This window comes from Pseudophryne corroboree, chromosome 1, assembly GCF_028390025.1.
Source record: "Pseudophryne corroboree isolate aPseCor3 chromosome 1, aPseCor3.hap2, whole genome shotgun sequence".
NCBI lineage: Eukaryota > Metazoa > Chordata > Amphibia > Anura > Myobatrachidae > Pseudophryne > Pseudophryne corroboree.
In genome coordinates, this window is record NC_086444.1 from 431,368,350 (window position 1) to 431,388,987 (window position 20,638).

At 45.8% G+C, this 20,638-nt stretch overlaps 1 protein-coding gene across 1 annotated transcript; it reads right to left on the reverse strand.

The window, feature by feature from the left end:
* Nucleotides 1–18,892: 18,892 nt before the first annotated feature.
* LOC134896053 (olfactory receptor 6M1-like) lies at nucleotides 18,893–20,101 on the reverse strand. Its single transcript, XM_063913888.1, has one exon. The coding sequence runs from the start codon at nucleotides 20,071–20,073 to the stop codon at nucleotides 19,123–19,125; it is 951 nt and encodes a 316-aa protein (XP_063769958.1). The 5' UTR covers nucleotides 20,074–20,101; the 3' UTR covers nucleotides 18,893–19,122.
* Nucleotides 20,102–20,638: the final 537 nt, after the last annotated feature.

Genomic DNA, 20,638 nt, shown 5'->3' on the forward strand with positions numbered 1-20,638 from the left:
CCTCCTTATTGAGTCTCAAAAGCTCAGTGTAATTAAAGGCTATTGTACTCCGTCTGCGGGAAAGATACTGATTTGGAGTACAATTGATCTTCAATTACTATTCCTGTGTTTACCTTATGCATGTGTAGATATGAGGCCCTCTTAACATGCAAACTATTGTTTGGGGGATCTCTGAGGTCAAAGAGACATTTGAGACCCACTGATGCCTGTCTCCAGCTGTTCAGATGCATGACTAAGTAAGAACAAATAATAATAAATAAATGGACATAACTTCTTATGTCCATAACTATTCGCACGAGCGATTAATACGCTCCAAACCAACACCGGAATATTGCTAATTAAATACTCTTCCGATGGGTACCAAACACTGCTGTATGATTCCTGTTAGACCCTTCGTACGATGCAAAGAGGGATTCCTCAGCTCAGGGACATTCTATTTTAATCTATCAAAGGGACCATGATCTATAATCTACATTAATTGTGAAAATATGTAACGAATGGGTCGCACGCTATGACTACATAAACTCTACCGTAAATACGCATACCGCGCCTGCGAGTGCACGCTATTGCGGGTATGCGCCTTCACGGGAGAGCGTACGCACGCGCAGCACGGACCAGTGTGCGGTGCAAATATGGCAGTGTGCATAGAGACATTTTTCTGACTTCGACAGTCCACCCTTTGGCAGTCAATAATAACTGCCACAAAACGTTTAAGGAGAAAAATGTAAGTCAGGGGTTAATTGATTTCCATGGTGGGGTAAGGAAGAAGAGAGGAGTAGGTGTGAAAAGGGTATGACCTAGTGAGAGAGTAGAAGCATGTGTGTATGAGTCCATGTTTGGAGGGTCATGTATCATCGTGCCGTACGTGTGGTAAATCAAGCTTCGAGGTATTGCGAAGTATACATTTGAATTCCTTCTTATCCCGTACTAAGGGTCTGTGGATGGGCTGTCAAACTCTACCGAGCTCATTTCGGCTATGGTTGTAACAAAATGGGGATGCACATTTTAGTTGATGATACATGAATGGGGGAGGTATGTGGTTGCTGATATCTGTGCCTGTATTCCCTATCGTCTATGTGTGTTATTACCTGAGGGTTGTAGAGATGAAGATAAAGAACACTTATGGAGAATGCAATGATATTCTATGTCAGGGAAATGTACATCTGTCGTTGAGGTTGTGTTCGGTATCTGTTGAGAGTCGTCTTCTTTGCGCTGTATTGCTCCTTAGGCATGAGCAAATAGCTTTGTCTGAGCCATCAGATTTACAAAAAATGTTGGGCTAGCGTGAGTTTAAAAGTACTAGGGAAACTGGGGATCCATGGCAAAGTTCATCAAGTGTCCATATCATAGGTTGTCAAAACTTCATCTTTGGTGCTTGTCTGTTGTCTTGTCTGTATACCGTCTCGTCAACTGCCTCGTCCAAGGGGTCTTTGTATCTTGGAGAAAAGCAGAAAAACAGGTGAAAGAAACGGACCGTATAATCGCATTTTTCATCACATTCTGGTTTCTATCATTGGGTCATAAATCAAATTCAGGTTAATTACAGTTTCCTCACTCCTCAAGCTCATCACTTTTGTACTTTGTTTGCACCTCATTAAAGCCTGCCCGCATCTAAATATCAATCCAATTGATATAACGACACCCAAGATACATAGTAGAAACTTTCCAACATCCATTATGACTCCTTGAGCCCATTCTCCTAAACCGGAGAACCAATTTCGCGGGTTCAACCATGACACCCAACCAGTCAGCTCATTACCTACAGCAGCAAGGGTGAGATTGTGTTTTCGACGAAATTCCCACTTTAATTGCAGAATATCGTCCATCTTTTGGTCTATGACCTCTACCGGATCCTCGGTGCTATTTGTGATATACGTGCAACACTTTATGCCGTACTGTGTTGCCAATGTAACACAATATCCGCCTGTTACTGCTGTAAGATAATTAAGAACCATCCTATGCTGAACTAGTTCTGTTTTATAAGCTTGAAGTTCTCTTCCAGTGTATCTAAACGTGTCATCATACATTTCAGTGATATTATCTAACAAATTGGCGAGTGCGGAAATGTACCTATAATTCATCACTCCCCGAGCGGTACGAGTGAAATCTAACGCTACCAGAACCTGAATCCCGGTGGATTCATGGATAAGATCAGAGGCCGGATGCTCTAACCTTTCTGACAGTTGTCTTTTAACTCGGTGCTCGTAATGAGTGTGAGTATAAGGAGCTTGGGCACCACGGTGTATGTCCTTCATTTTGTCATGTGTTACAGTCATCACTTCAGGCAATACTTTTCCAATATAACACAATCCTTCAGAGTTTGGGGCAAGCCACTTGTACGCCTTTCTCCCGCATATGAAATATGCATCATCGGGGAGAACATAAGGGACGGAGAAGGACATGACCATGTTACAAACCTTCCAGGTGAAATCTCCTGACCCTAATTCTTCCATCTGCCTAATGCACGTATCGGTTTGTACGATATGTGCACAGTATCCTGGTGATACCTCTCCAACTCTAGTAATCCTATTTCCTAAGGTATATCGATACCGGAAAGATTTTCCTCTACTGGCTATGTGGCGTACGAGCTCTGTATCTGTAGGCATTCTATCTGCTCTGTGTGAAAAGGTCATGGTAAGGTTGCTCCATGACACTTCCCAATTTCCCGGCTTACGGGGATTGGAGATATTAAAACATAATAGGGACCTATCCACATGGTATTGGTGGAGCTTCAAACTAGGAGGGCTGGAGATATTAAACCTCCTGTCCACCGGTCTCCCACCCTTTAGCTCAAGTACCTCCCCTACCGTTAAAGGAAATGGTACTAGCCCTGATTTACTATGACCCTGAGGTACTTGAGAGCATACCCAACAATCTGTTTTATTTAACACACTACCCACTAAGGAGTGATAGTCACTCAATGGATGCCGGTCCATATGGATATTAAAACTGGATTGGCATTTCTTTGTTACAGAGCCTACAGATACAACTTTCTTTTTGAACTAACATTCCTTCACAGTTGTTTACAAATAACATGGTTGTTAGATCGTGCCCGGTACTCGCCTTTGCTTGGTGATTGGGTTGCTATTGGAAATTTACACCTCCGTCTCAGTCATCAGGACCTTTCTGGATCCTTTCTCGACCTCACTGGTACTCTCACCGAAACAGACTGCTCTGGTCAACATCATGGTTAACGGGAAAAATCCATATCACAGTCTCTTGGGGCAAGTCCATCTTACAGGAGGAGAAAAGAAGAAATTTGTAAATGGGGTATAAGAAAATCAGTTTGAGGGGGAGAGAACTCGTTACGATAATAAGTTCTCTCGTCTTGTTGTTCTTCTTGTTCTGCTGTCCTCTCAAAGGTGCTGTCTCTCAGTCTTCCAAACGAACATTCTGGTGATGCAATATTCCTTCCTAACCGACGATCTTTCTGTAAGGAGCAAAAATCTGGCATTACCATTGGTCCAACTGAGGGGTGACATAGCATCTTTAAACCATGGAAACATGAGTGAGAAGAGAGAGAAAATAAAAAAACAAAAGAGATAGAGAACAATTCATGTGCATATATACATTACATAACTCGACAATAACCATCAATAAGAAAAGAGAAACAAAGCATTTTTAAACATTGTAAGAAAACATTGTTAGCATTAGAAAAACATTGTCAGACTTATTAGGCTGTCATATCTGTGTGTCTAATGGTCTCCCTGAGCAGTCCCTTCCCACCAGCACCTGCATTACTCCACTGTCTGTATCTGGCCAGAAATACATTGTGGCGGAGGTCATGCTGGGGTTTGGTAGACTTCTGCAAGGACCAAGTGGATATGCAATGTGTGAATTCTTACCACTACTAGTCAGAGATGGGGATAGAGAGAGGGAGAGAAAAACATTTTTCACAAATACATTTACAACTTTTCACCTGGTCATTCCTGTGTCTTTCAGTGAATGACCTCCCAATTTATTAACCGTTACCTCAGGCTTACCATCAGTCGTATGATCACCTTTCTTGACTACCTATCATGGGTGTGGCTCAAAATTCTTCCTATGTGATCCCTGCTTGTAATTTGGTGTGTATTGTAATTTTGCTCATTTCTTGGTCTAGGGGGTCTAACTTTATGTGGGTTATTACAGTTGCTAGCACAATGCCCTTCTCTCCTACACTGATAACAAATCCTGGGCTTCCTCCACGTGTCCATGACCTGAGGTTTTGGTTGATTTGATGCCTCCTCAAACGCTCGGATGCTCATCATCATCAATCGTTTCCCCTGTACCTACCTGATTCCTTGGATACCATGATTATGTCGTTGTCTAGGGAGTTGATATACCTTCTGTGAATCTTTGATCATACAGTTAGATCTTTCCTAGGATCTGGGTAATCAGACATGATTGATCTCAATTCTGTCCGGGACCAGGGATGGCGCATTGCACTGTCCTTGACGGGAATGGTTCCCTGATCATCAGTCTTCCCATTGGGGACTGTGATCACCCTGACAGGACTAAACTCAATCACATCACCTTGTTTTGGTCTTACAATATGGGGTACATTTGTTTGTGCGTGATATAAAACATTGTACGTACCTGTGGACACGACCTCACCTGACCCTCCGTTAGGGGGTTTGATTATTGCCTTTACCAATTTGGTCGCGTCCACCTGGATGTCTTGTAGGATGGCTTCTGGAAGAGGTGCCGACATCGTTCTGGGCTCACTTTCTTGTTGGTAATCCTGAGGGAAGTTTAACATGGGGTGCAGCTTGCACAGGTTAATAGTTGTACATTCAACAGTATTACAATAATCATTGTTACATTTATTACACTTATTCTTATAATCTATATTACAGTTGCTAAGAGCGTTTTTATTGTTCACCCTTGTGTCTTTCTCTCCGCAATCAACCCCTCTCCTGATGCCACTGTCTCTCCTCTCAAGATAAGAGTCAGAAAAGTCAATAGACTCTTTTTGTAATTCACTTTCCTGTTGCCATAACTGTAAATATTCATAATGTTTATTTTGTCTCTTCGTTGGTTCAATGAGACTTATCCTCCTCCTTAAATTTTGTAACACTACTGGACTGAAGCTACCTATTCTTGGGAATTTGTCCCTGTCTTGTACAGTCATTCTCTCCCATTCATCACATAAAATTTCTGTGTGACTTCCGTATTTTTCACACATGATGTACCTTGCCGACCCAATTGATCGGTTCTCTGAATCAACCCGAACCGAGGTTGATCGCCCCCTACCTGAACAACTGGCCCCCATAATCTGCAGGCGTTGCTTATTCCTCCTTGAATATCAAGGCTTTCAGCGAACCCTTACAAACAAACCAAGAAGTCCTGGGCAGGCCGGCGGTGGCGGTTTACCAAGTACCCCACTTACTTCTCGCCCACGTTGGCCTGTGCTGCAATCACTGTAACCAGAGCTGCTGTACCCAACCCAGGGCCCCTGTGAACCTTTATTTACTGGGGCGCGTTCCCCAGCAAGTATCGGTTGTTGGATAGTTCCTGAGTGACCAGCGAACTTCCCTTCCAAAAATAAAAAATTACACAAATCACGTCAGAATGTACAAATAGCGTTTGTGACCACTTTACTCTAATGGTATTAGGTCAGATTACTAACTACTGCACACAATTACGTGCGGTCCAATCGTTCAGTACACGAGCACTACTTGTCATGTACTGAAAGATCAATGGAATCGATGTTTCCGGCCGCGATTCCTTCAGCAAGAGCTTGTATGGCCTATATGGGTTCTGCACCAACACCCCAGGCGTTGTGCCACTGGACTTTTATAGCGGACCTCTTTGTCTATTTTACCTATTACCTTATGACCTCCTGGTCTGTTACCTTATGACCTCCTGGTCTGTTACCTTATGACCTCCTGGTCTTGTTACCTTATGGTCCGCTATACTCTAATGCTCAAATATTATTTAACCAGGGATGCCTCCCTAGCCACCGTATATGTCACTTACACGTATGTCCCTTGACGAGTACTCGGCTTTCCTTGTGGTTCCACCTTTAAAATTGTATAAACACACTCACTCAACACATGTACACTTTGTTTCTATGTCTATTTCTGCGCAGAAATTGTCTTTAGGCCAAAAGTGTTACCAATTAGGAGCAGGATCTGTTAAACTAAATTTCAGATTTTCCAAAAATAGATTTGCGTTATTTTCCGCGTCGCGTTATCTACCGCTGTGCGTTACTTATCGCCTTTGCGTTACTTCACTTTATCACAACTTGAGCTACGTGGGCGTAACCGGACGCTACGTTGCGTCTGCCTTTGGATTGCGTACGCTAGTCTTTGTTAGCGACACGTGTACGCAATGCAAAGATCCACCGTAACACAATATATTTTTATCAATGTAAATGATCCCTGATCATCTACCGCAATCCACACTGACTGCCTTGTATCTCAGACAAACCGTGTGTTTGTTCTATACTTTAACTATTACCTCTACTATGAAATAACAGCAAATCTCTTTTTAGCACTTTCTATCAACTATAAAATTGGCAAACAGGAATAGTGATATACGAAAATGAAACAGAAATGCAGATATATGCGTGCGTACGCAAGACAAAAGAAAAATAAACAGTTTTAAAAAGACACAAGCGTTTTGTTCTTACTTCCGGTTACCGGGTTCCTTCAGCACTCTTTATCTAAGCGAAGCAGACGCTTATCCCGCCAGCACTATGAGACAATCTCCCACCCTTTGCTGGGGGATAATGTCTGCTGATCTACCTAGTGCAGATGTGAGAAGTATAGGACGAGTTCCCAATTGACAATCTCCGACATTTTTCTGACTTCGACATGCCCTATAGTCACGCTATGCTACACCGTTGCGCCCCTTATACACATGCCCACAGTATCAGTGCCGCTTATATACATAATAATACCCAAGGTAACAGTGCCACTTATACACATAATAATGGGCACGGTATCAGTGCTGCTTACATACATAATAATACCTACGGTATCAGTGCCATTTGTACACATAATAATGCCAATGGTAGCAGTGCCGCTTATACACATAATAATGGGAACGGTATCAGTGCTGCTTACATACATAATAATACCCACGGTATCAGTGCCATTTGTACACATAGTAATGCCAATGGTAGCAGTGCCGCTTATACACATAATGACCATGGTATCAGTGCCGCTTATACACATAATGGGCACAGTATCAATGCCGCTTATACACATAATAATGGGCACGGTATCAGTGCTGCTTACATACATAACAATACCCACGGTATCAGTGCCGTTTGTACACATAATAATGCCAACGGTAGCAGTGCCGCTTATATACATAATGGCCATGGTATCAGTTCCGCTTATAAACACATAATGTCCATGGTAGCAGTGCCGCTTAAACACATAATGCCCACAGTAACAGTGCCACTTATACACATAATGGGCACAGTATCAGTGGTGCTTATACACATAATTAGCACGGTATCAGTACCGCTTGTATACATAATGCCCACGGTAGTAGTGCCGCTTATACACATAATAATGGCCATTGTAGCAGTGCTGCTTATACACATGTCCACGGAAGCATGCCCCTTTTACACATAATAAATGTCACCCCCACCCCACTTGCCTCATCTCTCAGTGGTGTCTGCTCTCAGTGTGCCACCAGCTCCTTATTCCCTCCGCAGTCCAGCACCATTGGAGGGGGACTGGGGAAGGTGGACTAAGGGTATAAGTCTAGCGCCGCCTGCCCCCCGTCCCTTTTATTTGTGTGGGCGCTGCGGCTACACTACAGCGCTGCACTAAAGAATTCTCATGGCTGGGCAAAGTGGGCTGGAGGAAATTGAACTGAGAGTATTCCTCTTCTGCATACTGTTACACCCCCCCATCCAGATCTCCATGTTACACTGGCACTGCAGCTCTCAATCTTTAAAAAAATGTCCTGCAAACTGCAGTACCTGATAGTGGTACATGGAGATCTGTCTGACTGCTGCAATCAGGGCAGGCTCCATGTCACCATTTCTTCCAGCTTCTTCCCCCCTCCCTGCAGACAGGCTGGCATTACAGTCTGGTGGTGGCCGGGAGCGCAGTGCAGGCAGAGGTCAGAGTAGACTTATACCAGTGGCGGATCTAGACTTTACTTATAGGGGCAGGGCCGGTGCTAGGGTGTTCGGCGACCCCCTGCAAACTATACATTTGCGCCCTCCCTCCCATACTTCACAAATGGACAGCGTGCCGGAGTTGACAGCCCATGCCAGGCATTGCTTCTGCATGGTGCCTGTGAGGCAGGTTGACCCGCGTGGCGTGGAAGGGTGAGGCTCCTGTACCAGTGCCGTAACTAGACATTTTAGTGCTGTGTGCAAAACACAGCATCGGCGCCCCCTCCCCCCAAATATAAAACAGGGCCAATGCGCGCGCCAAAATATAGGAGCGTGGCTTTATGGGGAAGAGGCGTGTCCACATAGCTCCCTTTTACACAGTACGGCGGGTAGAGTCCACTTTTACACATTAGGCAGGTATTTTACACAGTACGGCACATAGAGTACCATTTTACACATTACAGCAGCAGAGTCCCGTTTTACACATTATAGCAGCAGAGTCACCCTTTGTTATATATTACAGCAACAGTGAGAGAGAGAGAGTGTGTGTGTGTGTGTGTGTGTGTGTGTGTGTGTGTGTGTGTGTGTGTGTGTGTGTGTGTGTCTCAAGTCACCTGTTAGGGCGATGCGGCATCCAGGACTACCAGGCGCAGACACTCATTTACTGGCGCTCACAGTCCCCTCTCCAGTGCTCAGGCTGTGGCGGGTGTCACAGTAGAGGCAGCTATGGCTCCTATACGGCACCAGGTGGCTGAAGGAGCGCTCTCTCTCTCCACTTCAGAGGTGGCGGCGGCGGGTCTCCCTGGTGGCATCAATAGAGGCAGAGGCGGCTCCTATACGGGACCAGGTGGAAGAAGGAGCGCTCCCTCTCCACTTCAGAGGTAGCAGCGGAGCTCACAGCCAGAATTACCGCCCAAAGGGTAACAACAAATGGCGCGCTCCCCGTCGCTTACAGAGGCAGGCACCGTCGGACAGCGTAAATTTCACTACTCCATCACTGACCAAAACAGCCGTAGGTAGGGGTGTGCTGCCAGATGGTGCGCCTTCACTGCACTTGCGCTGTGGGCAAGGCACCATCGGCACACACCTAGTTACAGCCCTGACCTGTACAGACACAGAACACAGACAGGGGGGTTGACACAGTGACTGAACACAGAGGGGGGTGACAAAGTGACAGAACACTGGGGGGGGGGGAGGCACAGTCACAGAACACTGGGGGGGTGACAAAGTGACAGAACACTGGGGGAGGAGGTACAGTGACAGGGCCCTGGGGGGAGACACAGTGACAGAACACTGGGGGGGTGACACAATGACGGAACACTTTGGGGGTGACACTTCACAGAACACTGGGGGGGTGAAACACTTCTTCACAGAACACGGGGGGTGACGCTTCACAGAACACTGGGGGGGTGACGCTTCACAGAACACAGGGGGATGGACGCTTCCCAGAACACTGGGGGGGTGACAAAGTGACAGAACACTGGGGGGGAGGCACAGTGACAGAACACTGGGGGGGAGGCACAGTGACAGAACACTGGGGAGGGGGGTGACACTTCACAGAACACTGGGGAGGGGGGTGACATTTTACAGAACACAGAACACTAGGGGGGTGACACTTCACGGAACACTGGGGGGGGGTGACACTTCAGAAAACACCAGGGGGGGGTTAGACACTTCACAGGACACTGGGGGGGGGGGCACATTTACACTTCACAGACACACACACAGCCTATTACATCCCAGTCACACACACACACACACACAGCCTGTTACCCACCAAGTTACCACACACACAGGGGGGTGACGCTTCACATAACACTGGGGGGTTGACGCTTCACATAACACGGGGGGGAGGGACGATTTACAGAACACTGGGGGGGTGACGCTTCACAGAACACTGGGGAGGTGACGCTTCACAGAACACTGGGGGGGTGACGCTTCACAGAACACTGGGGGGGTGACGCTTCACAGAACACTGGGGGGGTGATGCTTCACAGAACACTGGGGGGGTGACGCTTCACAGAACACTGGGGGGGTGACGCTTCACAGAACACTGGGGGGTGACGCTTCACAGAACACTGGGGGGTTGACGCTTCACAGAACACTGGGGGGGGTGACTCTTCACAGAACACTGGGGGGTGACGCTTCACAGAACATTGGGGGGGTGACGCTTCACAGAACACTGGGGGGGCTGGTGACACTTCACAGAACACTGGGTGGGGGTGACATTTTACAGAACACGGAACACTAGGGGGGTGACACTTCACGGAACACTGGGGGGGTGACACTTCAGAGAACACTGGGGGGGGTGACACTTCACAGAACACCGGGGGGGGGCACATTTACACTTCATAGACACACAGCCTATTACATCCCAGTCACACACACACACACACAGCCTGTTACCCACCAAGTTACCACACACACAGGGTGGGTGACGCTACACATAACACTGGGGGGTTGACGCTTCACATAACACGGGGGGGGTGACGCTACACAGAACACTGGGGGGGGTGACGCTTCACAGAACACTGGGTGGGGGTGACATTTTACAGAACACGGAACACTAGGGGGGTGACACTTCACGGAACACTGGGGGGTGACACTTCAGAGAACACTGGGGGGGTGACACTTCACAGAACACCGGGGGGGGGCACATTTACACTTCACAGACACACACACAGCCTATTACATCCCAGTCACACACACACACACACACACCCTGTTACCCACCAAGTTACCACACACACAGGGGGGTGACGCTACACATAACACTGGGGGGTTGTCGCTTCACAGAACACGGGGGGGTGACGCTTCACAGAACACTGGGGGGGGTGACGCTTCACAGAACACGGGGGGGGGTGACGCTTCACAGCACACTGGGGGGGTGACGCTTCACAGAACACTGGGGGGTGACGCTTCACAGAACACTGGGGGGTGACGCTTCACAGAACACTGGGGGGTGACGCTTCACAGAACACTGGGGGGTGACGCTTCAGTGACGCCTGGTCCTCCTGCGTTTTCCCGGACACTTCTTGAAAATGGTCAGTTGCCACCCACAAACGCTCTCTTCCTGTCAATCCCCTTGCGATCGCCCGTGCGTTCAGAAATTTCGCACCATCCCGTCGCTGACCAGCGATCCCTATTGCTGCGGTCCATCGCACCTGCGCATTGCGGTGCATGCGCAGTTCAGATGTGATCGCAGGCTGTGAGAAAACAGCAAGTCCCCCCCCCCCTGAACAAAATAGGGTAAGTGCGCACAACAAAAATATAGGGGTATAACTTCACGATGAAGGGGAATGGCCACAAAATAATACCAATTAATTTTACGCTGTTCAGTAGTCACTATTATTCAAATTACGCTGCACAGTAGCGCCACTTACACACATTACACCAGGTAGAGCCCCTTTTAAATATTACGCCAGGTAGAACCCCATTTAACACGTAGAGCTCCCTTTTACACATTACGGCAGGTAGAGCTCCCTTTTACACATTACTGCAGGTAGAGCTCCCCTTTTACACATTACGGCAGGTAGAGTCCCCCTTTTTACACATTACAGCAGTGGAGTGCCCCTTTATACACATTACGGCAGTAGAGTCCCCCTTTTTACACATTAGGCAGGCAGAGTCCCCCTTAACACATTACGCAAGGCAGAGCCCCAGTTTTACACATTACGGCAGGTAGAGTCCCCTTTTACACATTACGGCAGTCAGAGTCTTTTTTTTGCACAATTGGATTTTATACATTAGAATGCTGTCACCTTGATAAAATGGCTGGTCAGGCCCTGAAACGTCGGTGGCAACGCTGCATGAGATGTATAAAAACGTTGGTGGCAACGCTGCATGAGATATGTATTGCATTGATTGAACAACGACTAAAGAAAATTAGAAGACTATATATATATATATATATATATATGTGTATATATATATATATATATTTATAATTTGCAACTATTTCTTGTAAATAGGCATATAAAACACAGGTACACTTTATAATTATGGTAACTACTTACTTACTGACTGTCACACAACTTGTGTGTAACACAGTCAGAATTAGCTTGCTGCCGGCTACTGTCCTTGCTGTTGATGTGGCTGCTTGTACAAAACAACATAGGGGATCGACTGGACTGGAGGCGGACCATGAGGCAGAGCCGTCAGTGGTGACTGATGGCCCTGCTCTTCAAAGGCATATGGGGTGGCTGCTGTGGCTGCACATGCACAGCAGCTCCACCTACGACCATGTTTATTAGTACTGTTGCTTTCCCTTAACGCTGCCGCAATTGGCGCTGAGCTCCGATCGCAGCAACTGGCCGGCATGGGGATGGCTGGCAGCCACTGAGGGGATGACCAGACTTGCCAAACGGAATGTCCCTGGTAATGGTATATTGCATTTCATTGTTAAGCCCCCATGTGCGCTGTCTTGGAGTAATCCTTGACTCCTCCCTCTCCTTCAAACCACACATTCAGCACCTCTCACAAACCTGCCGTTTTCATCTAAATAATATTTCCAGGATCAGACCCTTTCTGACCCAGGATGCTACTAAGACCCTTATCCACTCACTGGTTATCTCCAGACTGGACTACTGAAATCTCCTCCTACCTGGCATTTCTGACAAATACCTCTCTCCACTCCAATCTATCCTCAATGCTGCTGCCCGGCTTATTTTCCTCACCAAACGCATCATGTCCATCTCTCTTCTCCTACAAGATCTTCTTCACTGGCTTCCCTTCCCTTTTAGAATCTATTTCAAGCTTCTCACCCTCACTTACAAAGCCCTCACCCACTCCTCTCCCATTTACATCTCTGACCTTATCTCCCCTTACACTCCCACCCGTCTTCTTCGCTCTGCTAATGCACGCCGACTCTCCTGCCTACTGATTACTTTCTCCCATCTCTACCTCCAAGATTTTTCACGTGCTGCTCCAATTCTCTGGAATTTCCTACATCTCCCCCTCAGACTCTCCACCTCTCTACAAAACTTCAAACGGGCTCTCAAGACTAGTGATGAGCGGGTTCGGATCCTCAGGATCCGAACCCGCCCGAACTTCACCTTTTTTTGCACGGGTCCAAGCAACTCGGATCCTCCCGCCTTGCTCGGTTAACCCGAGCGCGCCTGAACATCATCATCCCGCGGTCGGATTCTCGCGAGATTCGTATTCTATATAAGGAGCCGCGCGTTGCCGCCATTTTTCACTCGTGCATTGGAGATGATCGTGAGAGGACGTGGCTGGCGTCCTCTCAGTTTCTATGTTCAGTGGGCTGCAAATATCTGTGCTCAGTGTGCTGCAAATATCTGTGCTCAGTGTGCTGCAAGTGCAAATATCTACGTTCTCTGCCTGAAAAACGCTCCATATCTGTGCTCAGTGTGCTGCAAATATCTGTGCTCAGTGTGCTAATTGCTTTATTGTGGGGACTGGGGACCAGCAGTATTATATAGTAGGAGGACAGTGCAGAGTTTTGCTGACCAGTGACCACCAGTATTATATGTTCTCTGCCTGAAAAACGCTCCATATCTGTGCTGCATTGTAGTATATAGTAGGAGGACAATGCAGAATTTTGCTGACCACCAGCATAACTATATATATAGCAGTACGGTACAGTAGTCCACTGCTCTACCTACCTCTGTGTCGTCAAGTATACTATCCATCCATACCTGTGGTGTATTTCAGTTTTGCACAGTTTGCAGACCACCAGTATATAATATATAGCAGTACGGTACAGTAGGCCACTGCTCTACCTACCTCTGTGTCGTCAAGTATACTATCCATCCATACCTGTGGTGCATTTCAGTTTTGCACAGTTTGCTGATCACCAGTATATAATATATAGCAGTACGGTACAGTAGGCCACTGCTCTACCTACCTCTGTGTCGTCAAGTATACTATCCATCCATACCTGTGGTGCATTTCAGTTTTGCACAGTTTGCTGACCACCAGTATATAATATATAGCAGTACGGTACAGAAGGCCACTGCTCTACCTACCTCAGCGTCGTCAAGTATACTATCCATCCATACCTGTGGTGCATTTCAGTTTTGCACAGTTTGCTGACCACCAGTATATAATATATAGCAGTACGGTACAGAAGGCCACTGCTCTACCTACCCCTGTGTCGTCAAGTATACTATCCATCCATACCTGTGGTGCATTTCAGTTTTGCACAGTTTGCTGACCACCAGTATATAATATATAGCAGTACGGTACAGTAGGCCACTGCTCTACCTACCTCTGTGTCGTCAAGTATACTATCCATCTATACCTGTGCTGCATTTCAGTTTTGCACAGTTTGCTGACCACCAGTATATAATATATAGCAGTACGGTACAGTAGGCCACTGCTCTACCTACCTCTGTGTCGTCAAGTATACTATCCATCCATACCTGTGGTGCATTTCAGTTTTGCACAGTTTGCTGACCACCAGTATATAATATATAGCAGTACGGTACAGAAGGCCACTGCTCTACCTACCTCAGTGTCCTCAAGTATACTATCCATCCATACCTGTGGTGCATTTCAGTTTTGCACAGTTTGCTGACCACCAGTATATAATATATAGCAGTACGGTACAGAAGGCCACTGCTCTACCTACCTCTGTGTCGTCAAGTATACTATCCATCCATACCTGTGGTGCATTTCAGTATTGCACAGTTTGCTGACCACCAGTATATAATATATAGCAGTACGGTACAGTAGGCCACTGCTCTACCTACCCGTGTGTCGTCAAGTATACTATCCATCTATACCTGTGGTGCATTTCAGTTTTTCACAGTTTACTGACCACCAGTATATAATATATAGCAGTACGGTACAGTAGGCCACTGCTCTACCTACCTCTGTGTCGTCAAGTATACTATCCATCCATACCTGTGGTGCATTTCAGTTTTGCACAGTTTGCTGACCACCAGTATATAATATATAGCAGTACGGTACAGTAGGCCACTGCTCTACCTACCTCTGTGTCGTCAAGTATACTATCCATCCATACCTGTGGTGCATTTCAGTTTTGCACAGTTTGCAGACCACCAGTATATAATATATAGCAATACGGTACAGAAGGCCACTGCTCTACCTACCTCTGTGTCGTCAAGTATACTATCCATCCATACCTGTGGTGCATTTCAGTTTTGCACAGTTTGCTGACCACCAGTATATAATATATAGCAGTACGGTACAGTAGGCCACTGCTCTACCTACCTCTGTGTCGTCAAGTATACTATCCATCTATACCTGTGGTGCATTTCAGTTTTGCACAGTTTGCTGACCACCAGTATATAATATATAGCAGTACGGTACAGTAGGCCACTTCTTTACCTACCTCTGTGTCGTCAAGTATACTATCCATCCATACCTGTGGTGCATTTCAGTTTTGCACAGTTTGCTGACCACAAGTATATAATATATAGCAGTACGGTACAGTAGGCCACTGCTCTACCTACCTCTGTGCCGTCAAGTATACTATCCATCCATACCTGTGGTGCATTTCAGTTTTGCACAGTTTGCTGACCACCAGTATATAATATATAGCAGTACGGTACAGAAGGCCACTGCTCTACCTACCTCTGTGTCGTCAAGTATACTATCCATCCATACCTGTGGTGCATTTCAGTTGTGCGCAGTATATATAGTAGTAGGCAATTGCTATTGATATATTACTGGCATATAATTCCACACATTAAAAAATGGAGAACAAAAATGTGGAGGGTAAAATAGGGAAAGATCAAGATCCACTTCCACCTCGTGCTGAAGCTGCTGCCACTAGTCATGGCCGAGACGATGAAATGCCATCAACGTCGTCTGCCAAGGCCGATGCCCAATGTCATAGTAGAGAGCATGTAAAATCCCAAAAAATAAAGCTCAGTAAAATGACCCAAAAATCTAAATCAAAATCGTCTGAGGAGAAGCGTAAACTTGCCAATGTGCCATTTACGACACGGAGTGGCAAGGAACGGCTGAGGGCCTGGCATATGTTCAGGGCTAGTGGTTCAGCTTCACATGAGGATGGAAGCACTCATCCTTCTGCTAGAAAACTGCAGTGCCACTCCTAGATGGGCCAGGTGTTTGTGTCGGCCACTTGGGTCGCTTAGCTTAGCCATCCAGCGACCTTGGTGCACCTCTTTTTTTCTTCGCATCATGTGCTGTTTGGGGACTATTTTTTGAAGTGCCATCCTGTCTGACACTGCATTGCCACTCCTAGATGGGCCAGGTGTTTATGTCGGCCACTTGTGTCGCTTAGCTTAGTCACACAGCTACCTCATTGCGCCTCTTTTTTTCTTTGCATCATGTGCTGTTTGTGGACTATTTTTTTGAAGTGCCATCCTGTCTGACACTGCAGTGCCACTCCTAGATGGGCCAGCTGTTTGTGTCGGCCACTTGGGTCGCTTAACTTTGCCATCCAGCGACCTTGGTGCACCTCTTTTTTTCTTTGCATCATGTGCTGTTTGGGGACTATTTTTTTAAATCGTCCATCCTGTCTGACACTGCAGTGCCACTCCTAGATGGGCCAGGTGTTTGTGTCGGCCACTTGGGTCGCTTAGCTTAGTCACACAGCTAACTCATTGCGCCTCTTTTTTTCTTTGTATCATGTGCTGTTTGAGGACAATTATTTTGAAGTGCCATCCTGTCTGACACTGCAGTGCCACTCCTAGATGGGCCAGGTGTTTGTGTCGGCCACTTGTGTCGCTTAGCTTAGTCACACAGCTACCTCATTGCGCCTTTTAATCTGCCATCCTGTCTGACACTGCAGTGCCACTCCTAGATGGGCCAGGTGTTTGTGTCGGCCACTTGGGTCGCTTAGCTTAGTCACACAGCTACCTCATTGCGCCTCTTTTTTTCTTTGCATCATGTGCTGTTTGGGGACTATTTTTTTAATCTGCCATCCTGTCTGACACTGCAGTGCCACTCCTAGATGGGCCAGGTGTTTGTGTCAGCCACTTGGGTCGCTTAGCTTAGCGATCCAGCGACCTTGGTGCACCTCTTTTTTTCTTTGCATCATGTGCTGTTTGGGGACTATTTTTTGAAGTGCCATCCTGTCTGACACTGCAGTGCCACTCCTAGATGGGCCAGGTGTTTGTGTCGGCCACTTGGGTCACTTAGCTTAGTCATCCAGCGATCTCGGTACAAATTTTAGGACTAAAACTAATATTGTGAGGTGTGAGGTGTTCAGAATAGACTGAAAATGAGTGGAAATTATGGTTATTGAGGTTAATAATACTATGGGATCAAAATGACCCCCAAATTCTATGATTTAAGCTGTTTTTGAGGGGGTTTTGTAAAAAAAACACCCGAATCCCACAAAAAAAATTCAGGGAGGTTTTGCCAAAACGCGTCCGAATCCAAAACACGGCCGCGGAACCGAATCCAAAACCAAAACACAAAACCCGAAAAATTTCCGGTGCACATCACTACTCAAGACCCACTTCTTCACCAAACCCATACAAATCTCATCCTAGCCCTTTGTCCACGCTCTCTATGTACCCTGTCTGTGTCACCCCTCTCTGTCTTCCCCTCACCTTTAGAATGTAAGCTGTCACGAGTAGGGCCCTCTTCCCTTATGTGCTTATCCTTTCTCTTACTTTAATAATCTTCAACTGCACCAACTCCAGAAGTCCTCTGCCACCGGATACTTATTTCAGTGTCATCTGCTTTTGTAGCTATGTTTATTTACCATGTACTTGTCCTCAACTGTAAGTTGCTGTTTTCCTGTTTGATTATTTGTTTATGTACTCTGTAATTGGGCGCTGCAGAACCCTTGTGGCGCCATATAAATAAAGGATAATAAGAATAAGAATGAGAGAAGTTTCAAATGAGTAGATTTCATATACGGCACAGTTTCACACATAATAGTGCAGTATATTGTATTTCATTATTAAGTCTCATGATAAGAGTTTCAAATGAGTGGTTTTCATATGTAATTCATATATAATAAAGGCACAGTGTTTCAAACATAATATGTTGTGTAGTTTTGCTTTATTTTCATACAACATATAATTTCCTAAACTGACGTTTTTAAAACCTTTAAAATTCTAAAACATGGATTGAAAAAACCTAATTTTAGTTTTTTAGAACCTAAAAATCCTGGTGCCTAGTAATCACTCATGCGGTATTATAGCTCAAAATGGGCATCATAGTCCTTCCTTGCATATACAGATGTACACTTGTACACCGGAGGAAGGGCTGATACTAGCATTAGCGTATAGCCACAAACACACAGCTGTACACCAGAGTAAGGTCTGATGCTGGCATTCGCATATAGGCCCTCATTCCGAGTTGATCGCTCGCTAGCTACTTTTAGTAGCCGTGCAAACACATAGTCGCCGCCCACGAGGGAGTGTATTTTAGCTTTGCAAGTGTCCAAACGCCTGTGCAGCCCAGCTGTGAAAAAACATTTTGTGCAGTTTCTGAGTAGGTCTGGACTTACTCAGCCCTTGCGATCACTCCAGTCTTTTTGGTCCCAGAATTGACGTCAGAGACCCGCCCAGCAAACGCTTGGACACGCCTGCGTTTTTCCAAACACTCCCAGAAAACGGTCAGTTGTCACCCACAAACGCCCTCTTCCCATCAATCTCCTTGCGATCGCCCGTGCGAATGGATTCTTCGTTAAATCCATAGCTCAGCAACGATCCGCTGTGTACCCGTACGACGCGCCTGAGCATTGCGGTGCATGCGCAGTAGAGACCTGATCGCTGTGCTGCGAAAAACGACAGCGAGCGATCAACTCGGATTGAGCTCCATAGTCACAGGCACGACTAGGGCAAAAGAAACTATAGCAGTCACAGCAGCATGCAACTCTGAATCAGGCCCTAAATGCGCCAGTTTACACAGCCACAGCTTTCAGTATCTAATGACATCTCCATACTATAGAGCAGCAGGTTGGAGGTGGGGAGCAAGGCATTAGTTCTGATGGATACACCTGTTATGGAGTCCTGCAGTAATACAGTATAACAACAGTTGCTATACTAACTATGTGACAATGTTTCTCCAGCTTGTCTTGTTGCCCCTCATAGCCAAATGGAGTAAGAGGCAGGAACGTAAATAAAAATATGTGGCATCAATATTTACTTGTCCTTTATATCATATTGCAGTAAGTTTTTAGCTGTGTTTTGCATTGCTACCTTAACGCTTTCATTTCTCAGGCTGTAAATAATAGGATTAAGCAATGGGGTCACCACAGCATAGAACACGGATATGGTTTTGTCCATATAAGATGTGTTTCCAGCGGAAGGCCTCACATATGTGAAAATAATTGTACCATAGAAAATACTAACCACGGTGAAATGAGACGCACAAGTAGAAAACCCTTTCTGCCGACCCCTTATGGAGGGGATTTTCAAAATGGTGGATACTATGAAGATATATGAAATCATTATCACAATAAAACAGCTTAAAATCAGGATCCAAGCCTGTGCAAAGAAAATCCTCACTGCCATTGTGGTATCAGAGCAGGAGAGCTTCACCAGTGGTCCAAAATCACAGAAAAAATGGTCAATCCTTCTATCATTACAAATAACTAAATTTGATACACAGATTGTTGGCATCAAAGGGATAAGGCATCCAGCAATCCAAGACCCAATGCATAACCAACAACAAGCAGAATTGGTCATTATGGATGGATAACGTAAAGGAATACAGATAGCCAAATAACGGTCATAGCCCATAAAGGCTAAGAGAACATTTTCAATTGAACCAGAAAAAAATATGAAGTAAAACTGTGTCAGACATCCATTTCTTGAAATGGTTTCATTTTCAACCAAAAGCCCATTCAACATTTTTGGAATAATCACTGTGGTGTAACCAATTTCCATCAGAGAGAAGTGAGTGAGAAAAATATACATGGGTATTTGGAGCTTTGCATTCATCTGGACAGTGGTGATGATTAGCATGTTGGCCACCAGAGTGACTGAGTAGGAAACTAACACCAAGGTAAACAGGAGCATCTTCAATTCAGGAGACAGAGGGAAGCCAAGCAAGATAAAGTCTGTAACTGTGGTAGTATTTTGTAATGCCATGCTTTCTGGGTATGAGATCTGTGTTTATCAGCATCTAAAAGAAAGTTAGGAATTACAAATATCATGAATTGTATATATATATATAAAACTGAAAATAACATTTTTAGAATTTAGTCATTGGGTTGCATTTATTTGCAGAAACCAAGGTCTTATTTATTACACAGATATACAGTCACTGGCTGTCACACTTCACAGACATAAGATACTGTCAGACCATGGTCAGTTCTTTCAGAATCAAGGTGTAGAGTCTAAACAATTAATCTGTCTTCATCAAGAACTGCCACAAGGACTGATGGGTGGGTTTCACTGCCCTCCAGAGGTGTTTATGTGTGAATGCATATAAGGTACGGAATCAGCAAGCAGGGATGGTCAGGCAAGCCTTGGTCAGGTTTACTAGCGAAGTTGCAATATGAGGATGTAAGCCAAAGTCAGTATCAGAGACAGAGGTGCAGAGCAAGGATACAAGCCAAGGTTGGAGTCACAGGCAGAGGTCCAGAGGCCTGACACTCTAGCATCAGTATAATGCGCAGAGTGGAGTTCAATAGTCCATGCAATCAAGAGAGAC